The 13,494-nt window shown below is 41.1% G+C and overlaps 1 protein-coding gene across 1 annotated transcript in view; it reads right to left on the bottom strand.

Annotated features, from left to right (window-relative positions):
• LOC122923479 (calcium-activated chloride channel regulator 3A-1-like) overlaps nt 1-13,494 on the bottom strand; it is a 76,510-nt gene that overhangs the window by 33,804 nt on the left and 29,212 nt on the right. Inside the window, exon 5 of the mRNA XM_044274298.1 lies at nt 7,419-7,587. Coding sequence (XP_044130233.1) covers nt 7,419-7,587 — 169 coding nt within the window. The remainder of the gene's footprint in view (nt 1-7,418; nt 7,588-13,494) is intronic.

Genomic DNA, 13,494 nt, shown 5'->3' with positions numbered 1-13,494 from the left:
TGTGCCGTTCATTTTTTTCTTTCAGCCCAGAGGCTAAACGGAGAAAAAAATTTCATTACCTGTACAGGGAGTGCAGAATTATTAGGCAAGTTGTATTTTTGAGGATTAATTTTATTATTGAACAACAACCATGTTCTCAATGAACCCAAAAAACTCATTAATATCAAAGCTGAATATTTTTGGAAGTAGTTTTTAGTTTGTTTTTAGTTTTAGCTATTTTAGGGGGATATCTGTGTGTGCAGGTGACTATTACTGTACATAATTATTAGGCAACTTAACAAAAAACAAATATATACCCATTTCAATTATTTATTTTTACCAGTGAAACCAATATAACATCTCAACATTCACAAATATACATTTCTGACATTCAAAAACAAAACAAAAACAAATCAGTGACCAATATAGCAACCTTTCTTTGCAAGGACACTCAAAAACCTGCCATCCATGGATTCTGTCAGTGTTTTGATCTGTTCACCATCAACATTGCGTGCAGCAGCAACCACAGCCTCCCAGACACTGTTCAGAGAGGTGTACTGTTTTCCCTCCTTGTAAATCTCACATTTGATGATGGACTACAGGTTCTCAATGGGGTTCAGATCAGGTGAACAAGGAGGCCATGTCATTAGATTTTCTTCTTTTATACCCTTTCTTGCCAGCCACGTTGTGGAGTACTTGGACGCGTGTGATGGAGCATTGTCCTGCATGAAAATCATGTTTTTCTTACCTTGCAGACTTCTTCCTGTACCACTGCTTGAAGAAGGTGTCTTCCAGAAACTGGCAGTAGGACTGGGAGTTGAGCTTGACTCCATCCTCAACCCAAAAAGGCCCCACAAGCTCATCTTTGATGATACCAGCCCAAACCAGTACTCCACCTCCACCTTGCTGGCGTCTGAGTCGGACTGGAGCTCTCTGCCCTTTACCAATCCAGCCATCTGGCCCATCAAGACTCACTCTCATTTCATCAGTCCATAAAACCTTAGAAAAATCAGTCTTGAGATATTTCTTGGCCCAGTCTTGACGTTTCAGCTTGTGTGTCTTGTTCAGTGGTGGTCGTCTTTCAGCCTTTCTTACCTTGGCCATGTCTCTGAGTATTGCACACCTTGTGCTTTTGGGCACTCCAGTGATGTTGCAGCTCTGAAATATGGCCAAACTGGTGGCAAGTGGCATCTTGGCAGCTGCACGCTTGACTTTTCTCAGTTCATGGGCAGTTATTTTGCGCCTTGGTTTTTCCACACGCTTCTTGCGACCCTGTTGACTATTTTGAATGAAACGCTTGATTGTTCGATGATCACGCTTCAGAAGCTTTGCAATTTTAAGAGTGCTGCATCCCTCTGCAAGATATCTCACTATTTTTGACTTTTCTGAGCCTGTCAAGTCCTTCTTTTGACCCATTTTGCCAAAGGAAAGGAAGTTGCCTAATAATTATGCACACCTGATATAGGGTGTTGATGTCATTAGACCACACCCCTTCTCATTACAGAGATGCGCATCACCTAATATGCTTAATTGGTAGTAGGCTTTCGAGCCTATACAGCTTGGAGTAAGACAACATGCATAAAGAGGATGATGTGGTCAAAATACTCATTTGCCTAATAATTCTGCACGTAGTGTATGCTCAATATAAGGAGAATAGCAGAAACTCCTAATGGTGGCCATACATGTAATGATTGCGGAGACCCTCAAATGCCAGGGCAGTACAAACACCCCACAAATGACCCCATTTTGGAAAGAAGACACCCCAAGGTATTCGCTGAGGGGCATATTGAGTCCATGAAAGATTGAATTTTTTGTCCCGAGTTAGCGGAAAGTGAGACTTTGTGAGAAAAAACAAATTCCGCTAACTTATGCCCAAAAAAAAAAATTCTATTAACTCGCCAGGCCCCTCATTGAATACCTTGGGGTGTCTTCTTTCCAAAATGGGGTCACATGTGGGGTATTTATACTGCCCTGGCTTTTTAGGGGCCCTAAAGCGTGAGAAGAAGTCTGGGATCCAAATGTCTAAAAATGCCCTCCTAAAAGGAATTTGGGCACCTTTGCACATCTAGGCTGCAAAAAAGTGTCACACATGTGGTATCGCCGTACTCAGGAGAAGTTGGGGAATGTGTTTTGGGGTGTCATTTTACATATACCCATGCTGGGTGAGAGAAATATCTTGGCAAAAGACAACATTTCCCTTTTTTTATACAAAGTTGGCATTTGACCAAGATATTTATCTCACCCAGCATGGGTATATGTAAAATGACACCCCAAAACACATTCCCCAACTTCTCCTGAGTACGGCGATACCACATGTGTGACACTTTTTTGCAGCCAAGGTGGGCAAAGGGGCACACATTCCAAAGAGCACCTTTTGGATTTCACAGGCCATTTTTTACACATTTTGATTGCAAACTACTTCTCACGCATATGGGCCCCTAAAATGCCAGGGCAGAAAGTCAGAGCTGCTTCAAAAAGCGGAAATTCACATTTTTATACCATAGTTTGTAAACGCTATAACTTTTACCCAAACCATTTTTTTTTTCAAAGACATGTAGGACAATAAATTTAGCGAAAAATGTATATATGGAGGTCGTTCTTTTCTTTTTTGCAACATTTTACAACTGAAAGTGAAAAATGTCATTTTTTTGCAAAAAAATCATTAAATTTTGATTAATCACAAAAAAAGTAATAATGTCAGCAGCAATGAAATACCACCAAATGAAAGCTCTATTAGTGAGAAGAAAAGGAGGTAAAATTCATTTGGGTGGTAAGTTGCATGACCGAGCAATAAACGGTAGTGTAGTGCAGAAGTGTAAAAAGTGACCTGGTCCTTAAGGGTGTTTGAGCTAGGGGGGTTGAAGTGGTTAAGGACCGGTCTCATTTTCACCTTCAGGACCATGCCATTTTTTGCAAATAGGACCAGTGTAACTTTATGTGGTGATAACTTTAAAAAGCTTTGACATTCTGAGATAGTTTTTTTTGTCACATATTGTACTTCATGACACTGGTAAAATGGAGCAAAAAAAAAAAACATTTTTATTTATAAAAAATACCAAATTTGACAAAAATTGGGAAACATTTGCAAATTTCCAAGTTTCAATTTCCCTACTTCTATAATACATAGTAATACATATAAAAATAGTTATCACTTTGAATTTACTTCATGTTTGGATCATTTTGGGAATGATATTGTATTTTTTGGGGATGTTATAAGGTTTAGAAGTTTAGAAGCAAATCTTGAAATTTTTCTGAAATTTTCAAATACCTACTTTTCAAGGACCAGTTCAGATCTGAAGTCACTTTGTGAAGCTTACATAATAGAAACCACCCAAAAATGACCCCATTCTAGAAACTACACCCCTCTGGGTATTCAAAACTGATTTGACAAACTTTGTTAACCCTTTAGGTGTTCCACAATAATTAATGTAAAATAGAGATACAATTTCAAAATTTCACTTTTTTGAAAATGTTCCTTTTTTTTTTCCAGTTACAAAGCAAGGGTTAACAGCCAAACCAAACTCAATATTTATGGCTCTGATTCTGTAGTTTACAGAAACACCCCATATTTGGTTGTAAACCGCTGTACGGGCACACGGCAGGGCGCAGAAAGAAAAGGAATGCCATACGGTTTTTGGAAGACTGGATTTTTTACACCATGTCCCATTTGCAGCCCCCCTGATGCACCCCTGGAGTAGAAACTCCCAAAAAGTGACCCCATTCTATAGACTACACCCCTCAAGGTTTTCAAAACTGATTTTACTAACTTTGTTAACCCTTCAGGTGTTCCACAAGAATTAAAGGAAAATAGAGATACAATTAAAAATTAAACTTTTTGGGCAGATTTTCCATTTTAATAATTTTTTTCCAGTTACAAAGCAATGGTTAACAGCCAAACCAAACTCAATATTTATGGCTCTGATTCTGTAGTTTACAGAAACACCCCATATGTTGATGTAAACCGCCTTACAGGCACACGGCAGGGCGCAGAAGGAAAGGAATGCCATACGGTTTTTGGGAGGCAGATTTTGGACTGTTTTTTTTTTACACCATGTCCCAGGTACAGCTCCCCTGATGCACCCCTAGAGTAGAAACTTCAAAAAAGTGACCCCATTCTAGAAACTATACCCTCAAGGTTTTCAAAACTGATTTTACAAACTTTGTTAACCCTTTAGGTGTTCCACAAGAATTAATGGAAAATAGAGATACAATTTCAAAATTTAACTTTTTTGGCATGTTCCACAAGAATTAAAGGAAAATAGAGATACAATTAAAAATTAAACTTTTTGGGCAGCTTTTCCATTTTAATTATTTTTTTCCAGTTGCAAAGCAAGGGTTAACAGCCAAACCAAACTTAATATTTATGGCTCTGATTCTGTAGTTTATAGAAACACCCCATATGTGGTCGTGAACCACTGTACGGGCACACGGTAGGGCGCAGAAGGAAAGGAATGCCATACGGTTTTTGGAAGGCAGATTTTGCTGGACTGGTTTTTTGATACCATGTCCTATTTGAAGCCCCCCTGATGCACCCCTAGAGTAGAAACTCCCAAAAAGTTATCCCATTTTAGAAACTACTGGATAGGGTGGCAGTTTTGTTGGTACTATTTTAGGTTACATATGATTTTTGGTTGCTCTATATTACACTTTTTGTGAGGCAAGGTAACAAGAAATAGCTGTTTTGGCACAGTTTTTATTTTTGTTAATTACAACATTCATCTGACATGTTAGATCATGGGTGATTTTTATAGATCAAGTTGTCACGGACGCGGCGATACATAATATGTATACTTTTTTTTATTTATGTAAGTTTTACACAATGATTTCATTTTTTAAACAAAAAAAATCATGTTTTAGTATTTCCATAGTCTGAGCACCATAGTTTTTTTCAGTTTTTGGGCGATTATCTTAGGTAGGGAATGATTTTTGTGGGATGAGATGACTGTTTGATTGGCACTATTTTGGGGTGCATATGACTTTTTGATCGCTTGCTATTACACTTTTATGTGGTGTAAGGTGACAGAAAATGGCTTATTTAGCACAGTTTTTTTTGTTTGTTTTTTACAGTGTTCACCTGAGGGGTTAGGTTATGTGATATTTTTATAGCGCTGGTCGATACGGACGCGGCGATACCTAATATGTATGCTTTTTTTTATTTATGTAACTTTTACAAAATCATATCATTTTCGAAACAAACCAAAATTCATGTTTTAGTGTCTCCATATTCTGAGCCATAGTTTTTTTTTATTTTTTGGGCGATTGTCTCAGGTAGGAGCTCATTTTTAGCGGGATAAGGTGACGGTTAGATTGGTACTGATTTGGTGGTAAAACGCCTTTTTGATCGCTTGCAGTCATACTTTTTGTAATGTAAGGTGACAAAAAAATTGTTTATTTAGCACAGTTATTATTTTTTATGGTGTTCATCTGAAGGGTTAGGTCATGTGATATGTTTATAGATCCGTCGATACGGACATGGCGATACCTAATATGTCAACTTTTTTTTTTCCCCTATTTTTTACCTTTTTTTTTAACTTTATTTGGGGAAAATTAAGTTTTTGTTTATTTTTACTTGAAACTTTTAATTTTGAGGGGGAAAACTTTTTTTTTTTACTTTTTTTTACTTTATTTTTGTCCCACTTTGGGAGTCTAATCCTTTACAATGCATTCCAATACTTCTGCATTAGAATGCATTGGCTATATAAGTAATACAGTGAGTATTACTCATACAGATTCCGGCCTACAGCCCCACGGGGACACGATGGCACTGCCGCCCGCTGCCACCGCACCATAAAAAGTCTGAATTGACCTGCGGTTTGCGGCGATCGCCGACACGGGGGGTCACAGGATCCCCCCGTGCATTTAGCCAAGGTGCCTGCTCAATGATTTGAGCAAGCACATTGTTCCGATTACCGTCCGCCACGTGGCAGTGATCGGAAATACACAGGGCATACAGGTACTCCCTGTGTCCTTAAGTACCGGGACATCAGGGTACATACAGGTACGCCCTGTGTCCGGAAGAAGTTAAGGGTGCCTTCACTAGTTGGAGAATTTTCCGCCAAAAAACCTGCAGGTGTGGTTTTTGTTGCAGATTATATTGCAGATTTTATGTGTGAATAATGGAGCACATTTATTAAGACCGGCATTTTAGATGTAGGTCAAAATAAAGGCTCTGCTCTGGCAGTGGATCCGCCGAAGTTAAGAAGAGACACAGGCCGAGCTGTCTTACATTTTGACCATTTTCTATGCCTGAAACAGGTATAGAAAATGATGACGGAGACGGGCCTGCAGGCCCACAATTTTAGATCTGGCGTGCGCGGGGCAAAGTCAGAAATAGTGGCGCAACGGTTTCATGCGCCTGAAATACGCCTAATTTAGGAATATTTCTGCTTAGTAAATTACCCCCAATGTTGCTGATTTCTGTGCATGTTACATCTCCATTGAAATGATTGGAGATATTTAGCTACAGGAGATCAGCAACAAAACCTTACATCCATTCTGTCACGCTGTGGAATATTAATTCCGCAGCGTAACAGAACACAGGTATTGGCGCTTTTCATCCCCATAAGTGAACATGGGGAATGTCTTTATGGTGCAGATTTTGTTGCGGAAAATTCCACAACGTGTGAAGCCACCCTGCAACACAAATAATCAAACTGAAAGTAGAGGAGAACATTTAGTAAAACTGTTGCACTTGTGAGAAAGGAAGACCATGCACAATATTCACTGTTCACTGCTTTTGTATATAGAAGTTATATTGTCCTGATGAAGGGGGCCGTTCGCCCCTGAAACGCGTTGACAGCACTTTGAATAAAGATTACCTTCACTGGTACCATCCTGGTCCTCTGCATCAGCGCCGTTTGGAAAGGTCTGAACTTACTCTCATCCGCATTCTTCTTCATCCCACAAGTGGTAACCAACGGAAAAGGGCATAGACCTTGTCAGCAGATGCTGACTTCCCCGCATGCGGGATCAATCCAGCAAAGTGACTTATAGGTGTTGTGACTCATCACAACCCCAATTGGTAAGCAGAATCTGTGTATTTTCACTATAAGCAGCCCTACAGTTCTACACACTAAGCGCTGTCTTTTCAGGCCCCTGAGAATGGACACCTCCTCCAAGGTGCCAGCTGAAGAGAATCTAACAGGGCAATTGGAGCAATGAATGGGATGAGATCTGGAACCATGTGAGGTACAGGACTGGTTCTAGCTTTCTTTGAAAGAGATTCTCGTGTCCTATAATAAGTATGATTTTCACTAATTACATTAATTATTTGATAGATAGATAATAGATTAGAAAGATAAATAGATAATAGATAGATAGATAGATGATATATAATAAGATAGAAACATATTCCACAAAGATCGACTATATTAAGAGAGAATTAAAAGGTATCATAAAGAGTATAATGGCATTATAAAGTGTACATATTTGATACTTACACTATCCAGGCTTTGCATATACATAATGGAACTCTTAACATTTTGGCGTGTATTTGGCAGAAATTGACACTCAGCATTATAGCGTGTTATATTATTACTTGTGCAGCTTGCCGGCCCCTTAGATGTCATTGTTTTGTTCACAAAGATACCAGTTATTTGACTTGAACACCTACAGTAAAATAAATGTAATTCCACAATTAATTTAAGTTCCCATAAATTGCCTTCCACAAAAACACTAAAGGTAAGTTGGATTCCCCTGCAGCTCCATCGCAGGGGGAAGCATTACACGGTTTCTGTTTTGTGAGCTCTCTGTGTAATGAATAGATGTGCCTGGTCCTCCAGAGTGTGAGACGCTCTTCTGAACACAAAAGTCCCAGGGCTCAGGGCTTTTTTGTAAATCTCAGAGCCTTTAGACTCTGTGAAGGAAAGATTTTCCTCCTCTGTACTTACCCCTCCGTCATGCCTCCAATGTCACAGAACATGCAGCTGAACAGGAAGACTCCAGAACACATCTGGTCAGAATTCGGGAAGAAGAGCCCACCGTTGGTCAAACCACAGCAGAATTGGGGGGCGGCAGTGGAGGCACCACGGAGGGGTAAGTACAGTGGATCTTTCCTCCACAGGGATTTTCAGAAAAGCAGAAGAACACCTTTAAGGATGTCCGTGGCCAGGATCTGCATGCGGATTAATGGCAATTTCTGGGCTCCACCTGACTTGTCATATAAAATAATACTTAAAACTTGTCAGTATGAAACAATACTGTAGAACGTTGCGGTTTCGCCACAGGCAACTGCACATTTGCAAATTCCGCAGAATTCAGCTCACGTGGGGACATACCCTGAGGCTGCATTCAGAGGACATAATATGTAACAGATCCCCATGATGATGGTAATTTGGGTCGTAAGACGTGGGGTCGGGGTGGGATTTGCAGCTGTAAGGCCTCTTTCACACGAGCAGGTTTTTCATCAAGGTTTGAATTGAATGCATTGAACCTAGCACAAATATACAAGGACTGCCACGATACATCTATATAACTCCGGGTCAATGGACGGGTAATGTAGCCACCAATACATTTATTTATTAACACAATTGGAGAATAAATGTGAATAGGAACTTATCTGCCGACTAATTTTGAACAAGGATTTGCGGTCCTTTAAGGGCAAACAGTGTGTCCAGCATTTATATATTTGTGAACATACAAGAAGTGTGTTGCATATCAATGCAAAATTGAAGAAATCCTTCACGGCATTTATTCTATTACTTTTATTCTACTTTCAATGTTTTAATGTACTCTCTATATTTGTAGGGGATTTAGGCTATATTTGCCTTATGTACATAATAGGCTTAGGGTATGAAACATTGATCCTCACATATTTTAACTGAGCGCTCAGCACCTCGTTAACTGACGCTACCACTTGTGTTGACCAATGCACCATATCCCATTATAATTTAGTACTAGGATGCAATCATGACCTAACACTTTTTTTTTATATATACCAGTTGTTTTTGAATTAAAGGTTTTATATCACCATGTGAATATTCCCTGTTATCATCCAGATATTTTGTGTGCCCTCCATTTTTCTCCTTTGATTGTGCATTGCGTGAAAATCGCAGCAAGCTCTATTTTGTGCGTTTTTCACACAACGCAGGCCCCATAGAAGTGAATGGGGCTGAGTGAAAATCGCATAGTACAATAGCGCTGGAGGGGTAAAAAAAATAAATAAAATAATTTAACTCCCCTTAATCCACTTGATCACACAGCCCGGCTTCTCTTCTGTCTTCTTATTTGCTGTGTGCAGGAAAAGGACCCGTGGTGACGTCACTCCGGTCATCACATGATCCATCACCATGGTAAAAGATCATGTGACGGACCATGTGATGACCAGAGTGACGTCACCACAGGTCCTTTTCCTGCACACAGCAAATAAGAAGACAGAAGAGAAGCCGGGCTGCTCGATCAAGTGGATTAAGGTGAGTTAAAAATTTTTTATTTTTTTTTAACCCCTCCAGTGCTATTGTACTATGCATTTTGTATTCAGAATGCTATTATTTTCCCTTATAACCATGTTATAAGGGAAAATAATACAATCTACACAACACCGATCCAAAGCCCGAACTTCTGTCAAGAAGTTTGGGTTTGGGTACCAAACATGCCGATTTTTCTCACGCGCGTGGAAAACGCATTACAATGTTTTGTACTCGCGCGGAAAAATCGTGCATGTTCCCACAACGCACCCGCACCTTTTCCCGCAACGCTCGTGGGAAAGAGGCCTTAGGGCTCGTTCACACGAACGTGTGAAGCCCGTGCCCGTGCTGTGGACCGCAAATTGCGGTACGCAATGCACAGGCACCATCCGTGGGGCAGGCGCATGGGGATCGCAGACCCATTCACTTGAATGGGTCCGCGATCCTTCCGTTCCGCAAAATAATATCTTTTTGCGGTGCTGAAGCATGGAACGGAACCCCATAAAGCACTCCGTAGTGCTTTCGTAGTGTTCCGTTCCATTTTTCTGTTGTGCATCTCCCGATTTGCGGACCCATTGAAATTAATGGTTCCGCATCCGTGATGCGGAATGGCCTCGAAACGGTGCCTGTATATTGCGGATCCGCAAATGCAGTCCGCAATACGGCAACGTTCGTGTGAATAATGCTGCCAGTGTTATCCAATACATTCCAGAACTGTAAGGCCCCTTCCACACGGGCGAGTTTTCCACGCGGGTGCAATGCGTGAGTTGAACGCATTGCACCCGCACTGAATCCGGACCCATTCATTTCTATGGGGCTGTGCACATGAGCGGTGATTTTCACGCATCACTTGTGCGTTGAGTGAAATTCGCAGCAAGCTCTATTTTGTGCATTTTTGACACAGCGCAGGCCCCATAGAAGTGAATGGGGCTGCGTGAAAATCGGAAGCATTCGCAAGCAAGTGCGGATGCGGTGCGATTTTCACGCACAGTTGCTAGGAGACGATCGGGATGGGGACCCGATCTTTATTATTTTCCCTTATAACATAAAAAAAAATATTATTTAACTCACCTTAATCCACTTTTTCGCGCAGCCGGCATCTCTTCTGTCTTGTTCTGTGAGGAATAGGACCTTTGATGACATCACTACGTTCATCACGTGGTCCGTCACATGATCCATCACCATGGTAAAAGATTATGTGACGGATCATGTGATGAGCGTAGTGACGTCATCAAAGGTCCTATTTCTCACAGAACTAGACAGAAGAGATGCCGGATGCGCGAACAAGTGGATTAAGGTGAGTTAAATTTTTATTTTATTTTTTTAACCCCTCCAGCGCTATTGTACTCTGCATTCTGTATAACATAACCATGTTATAAGGGAAAATAATACAATTTACACAACCTTGAACCCAAACCTGAACTTCTGTGAAGAAGTTAGGGTCTGGGTACCACATTCAGTTTTTTATCAGGCGCGTGCAAAACGCATTGCACCCGCGCGATAAAAACTGAACAACAGAATGCAATCGCAGTCAAAACACAAAGTAAATTTATAGTAATTGAATTTTTTGTTTTGTAGGTTTTTATAATATTTATTTTTCATTTTATTAATATATAACTTATTCACATTACACATATTTTTGATACTTTGTTTATACTAAATATTATTTTATATATTTATACTGTGTATTGTGTGAACTATGTGAACCTTATGCAATTTTCTGGACTCTCACTTAGGGCTCATGCACACGGCCATTGCCCCACAGTGGCCGTATTGCGGCCCGCATACGGCAGGTCCGCAATACATGGGGCACTGGTCGTGTGCACACCCCATCAAGGATGCGGACCCATTCACTTGAATGGGTCCGTAAATCCGGAGATGCAGTGCAAAAGCACCGATCTGTTTTTCCGCACCGCAAAAAAAGTAATGCATGCACTAGTTTTTTGTGGTGCGGACCATCGGATGCGGATCGCGGACCACATTTAAGTGAATGGGTCCAGGATCCGCATGCGGCTTCCCCGCGGGCGGTGCCCGTGCATTGTGGACCGCAATTTGCGGTCCGCAGCATGGGCCCGGCCAGCACACGGTCTTTGCATGATGCCTTATTATCACTCACATAATTACTGGTAATTTCATTAATTTTGTTTTGTCTATAGAGTTGTTTTTTATCTCCTTTCTACCTAGTACTTACTATATAAATAATTACTTTACAATTTCCTTTTCCTTGCTTTTTTTTATTTTACACCTGTTAGAAATAGAACGCTTTTATTTATATCTTGCATTTTTTTTTATTCATTTTATATTTAATTACACAGCACATATCACATTTTAAATCATTCTTTATGACACTCTTCATCTTACCTATACTTCATTAACCCAATTCAGATCCGTTCCATCCGATATTAATTACACACCAGTGTGTTGAATATCGCATGGGATACTTACCCTGTGTATTCATTATGATTTATTGTTATTTAACTGTTATGAGGATGCCAGGATACTATTGTGCCTGAGGAAGTTAGCAGTATGCTGACGAAACGTGTAACACTGTTCACTAGGGGCAGACTGGCTAAGTATAGTGGCCCTGGAAAAAAACTATGAGTGGCCCCATGTTGCAGGCAAATCCAAATTAACAGAAGGCGAGGCAACTAAAGTAGGCAGGGACAGCAGAAGCAGACAGGGGACAGCAATACCTTACTTAGTGCAGCACAAAATACCACCCCAGCAGAATCAAATCCCACAGTGCAGGACAAATTACTTTCTCTCCCGCTGCATTCAACTGTATCACTGCCCTGAGCATGACTATACAGTAGAGTTCAGGACGGCACCTGCGGTCCCTGGCCAGGTGTGTAAGTACCTGACGCTCAGAGAATCAGATTGTTATGTACTCAGCCACCGAGGCATCAGCCCACCGGGAAATTTCCCTGTAGAGTCTGTGGCCAGTCCACTAGTGTTGATCGAGCACCATAGTGCTTGGGTGCTCGGGCCGAACACATCAGGATGCTCGGGTGCTCTACCGAGCATCCAAGTATAATGGAAGTCAATGGGAGAACCTGAGCATTAAACCAGGCACCCCCTGCTCTGAAGAGGGGAGGGTTCCTGGTTCATAGTAAAAGGTCAGAAATTGATGGAAACACCACCGAAATGGTTTGGGAACAGCATGGGGAGGATGTCTGGAAGCATCTTGGACTCCCAGGTCGCTGCTGGGAACGATGTTATCCGAGTAGTTCGCCACTTTTACAGACTGACAATGATACGCACAAAACCGAAGATAAAATCGATTTTAGAGGAAAAATTGTTAGGAAACATTCCTTCCTGTATATTTACTTGTAAATAAAGTGCAAGTGCTGTCAAAAATTACAAGGAAGAGGCACTCCGATACAACCTGTATATCACATAAAGGAGGGCCTCATTCACATTGTGGTACAATTGTTCAGGTAGTGGGACTAAAGGGCTGCCAAAAATTACAAGGAATCGGCACTACAACACATCCTTTGTTACACATAAAGGAGGGCATCATACACAGCCTTGAAAAATTATAATTGATGGCCTGCTGGTGACCCTCAAAAACATTTGAAGCAAGGGCCTGCTGATCTGACCATCTAAAACATTATGGGCAAGGGTCTGCTGCCGCTTTGGTGACTCTCGATAACCTGGGCCCTATCGTACCTCCCCATGACGGCAATGATCCATTCGGATGTCTGGCTTATCAACTTTCATTGTTATTGTCAACGCAAACCATGGTGACCATGGGTAACGGGGGGAATTAGGGTTTGATTCCGGAGAGGGAGCCTGAGAAACAGCTACGGCTACCACATCCAAGCAAGGCATCATGAACACAAATTACCTATTAGGTATAATTAGTTGAGGGCCTGCAGGTGAGCTGACCCAGTAAAAGATTTTAGGTGTGGGCCTGCTGGTGAGCTGACCCTCTAAAAAATTATATGCGAGGGCCTGCTGGTGAGCTGACCCTGTAAAACAATGTAGGTGAGGGCCTGCTGGTGAGCTGACCCTCTAAAAAATTATATGCGAGGGCGTTCAGGTGAGCTGACCCTCTAAAAGATTGTAGTTGAAGGCCTGCTAGTGAGATGACTCTGTAAAAAATTATATG

Source organism: Bufo gargarizans, unplaced genomic scaffold (genome assembly GCF_014858855.1).
Source record: "Bufo gargarizans isolate SCDJY-AF-19 unplaced genomic scaffold, ASM1485885v1 original_scaffold_1640_pilon, whole genome shotgun sequence".
In the NCBI taxonomy this organism is placed as follows: Eukaryota; Metazoa; Chordata; class Amphibia; order Anura; family Bufonidae; genus Bufo; species Bufo gargarizans.
Note: the sequence above shows the minus strand (reverse complement) of the source record. Positions and strands in the feature narration are given on the sequence as shown.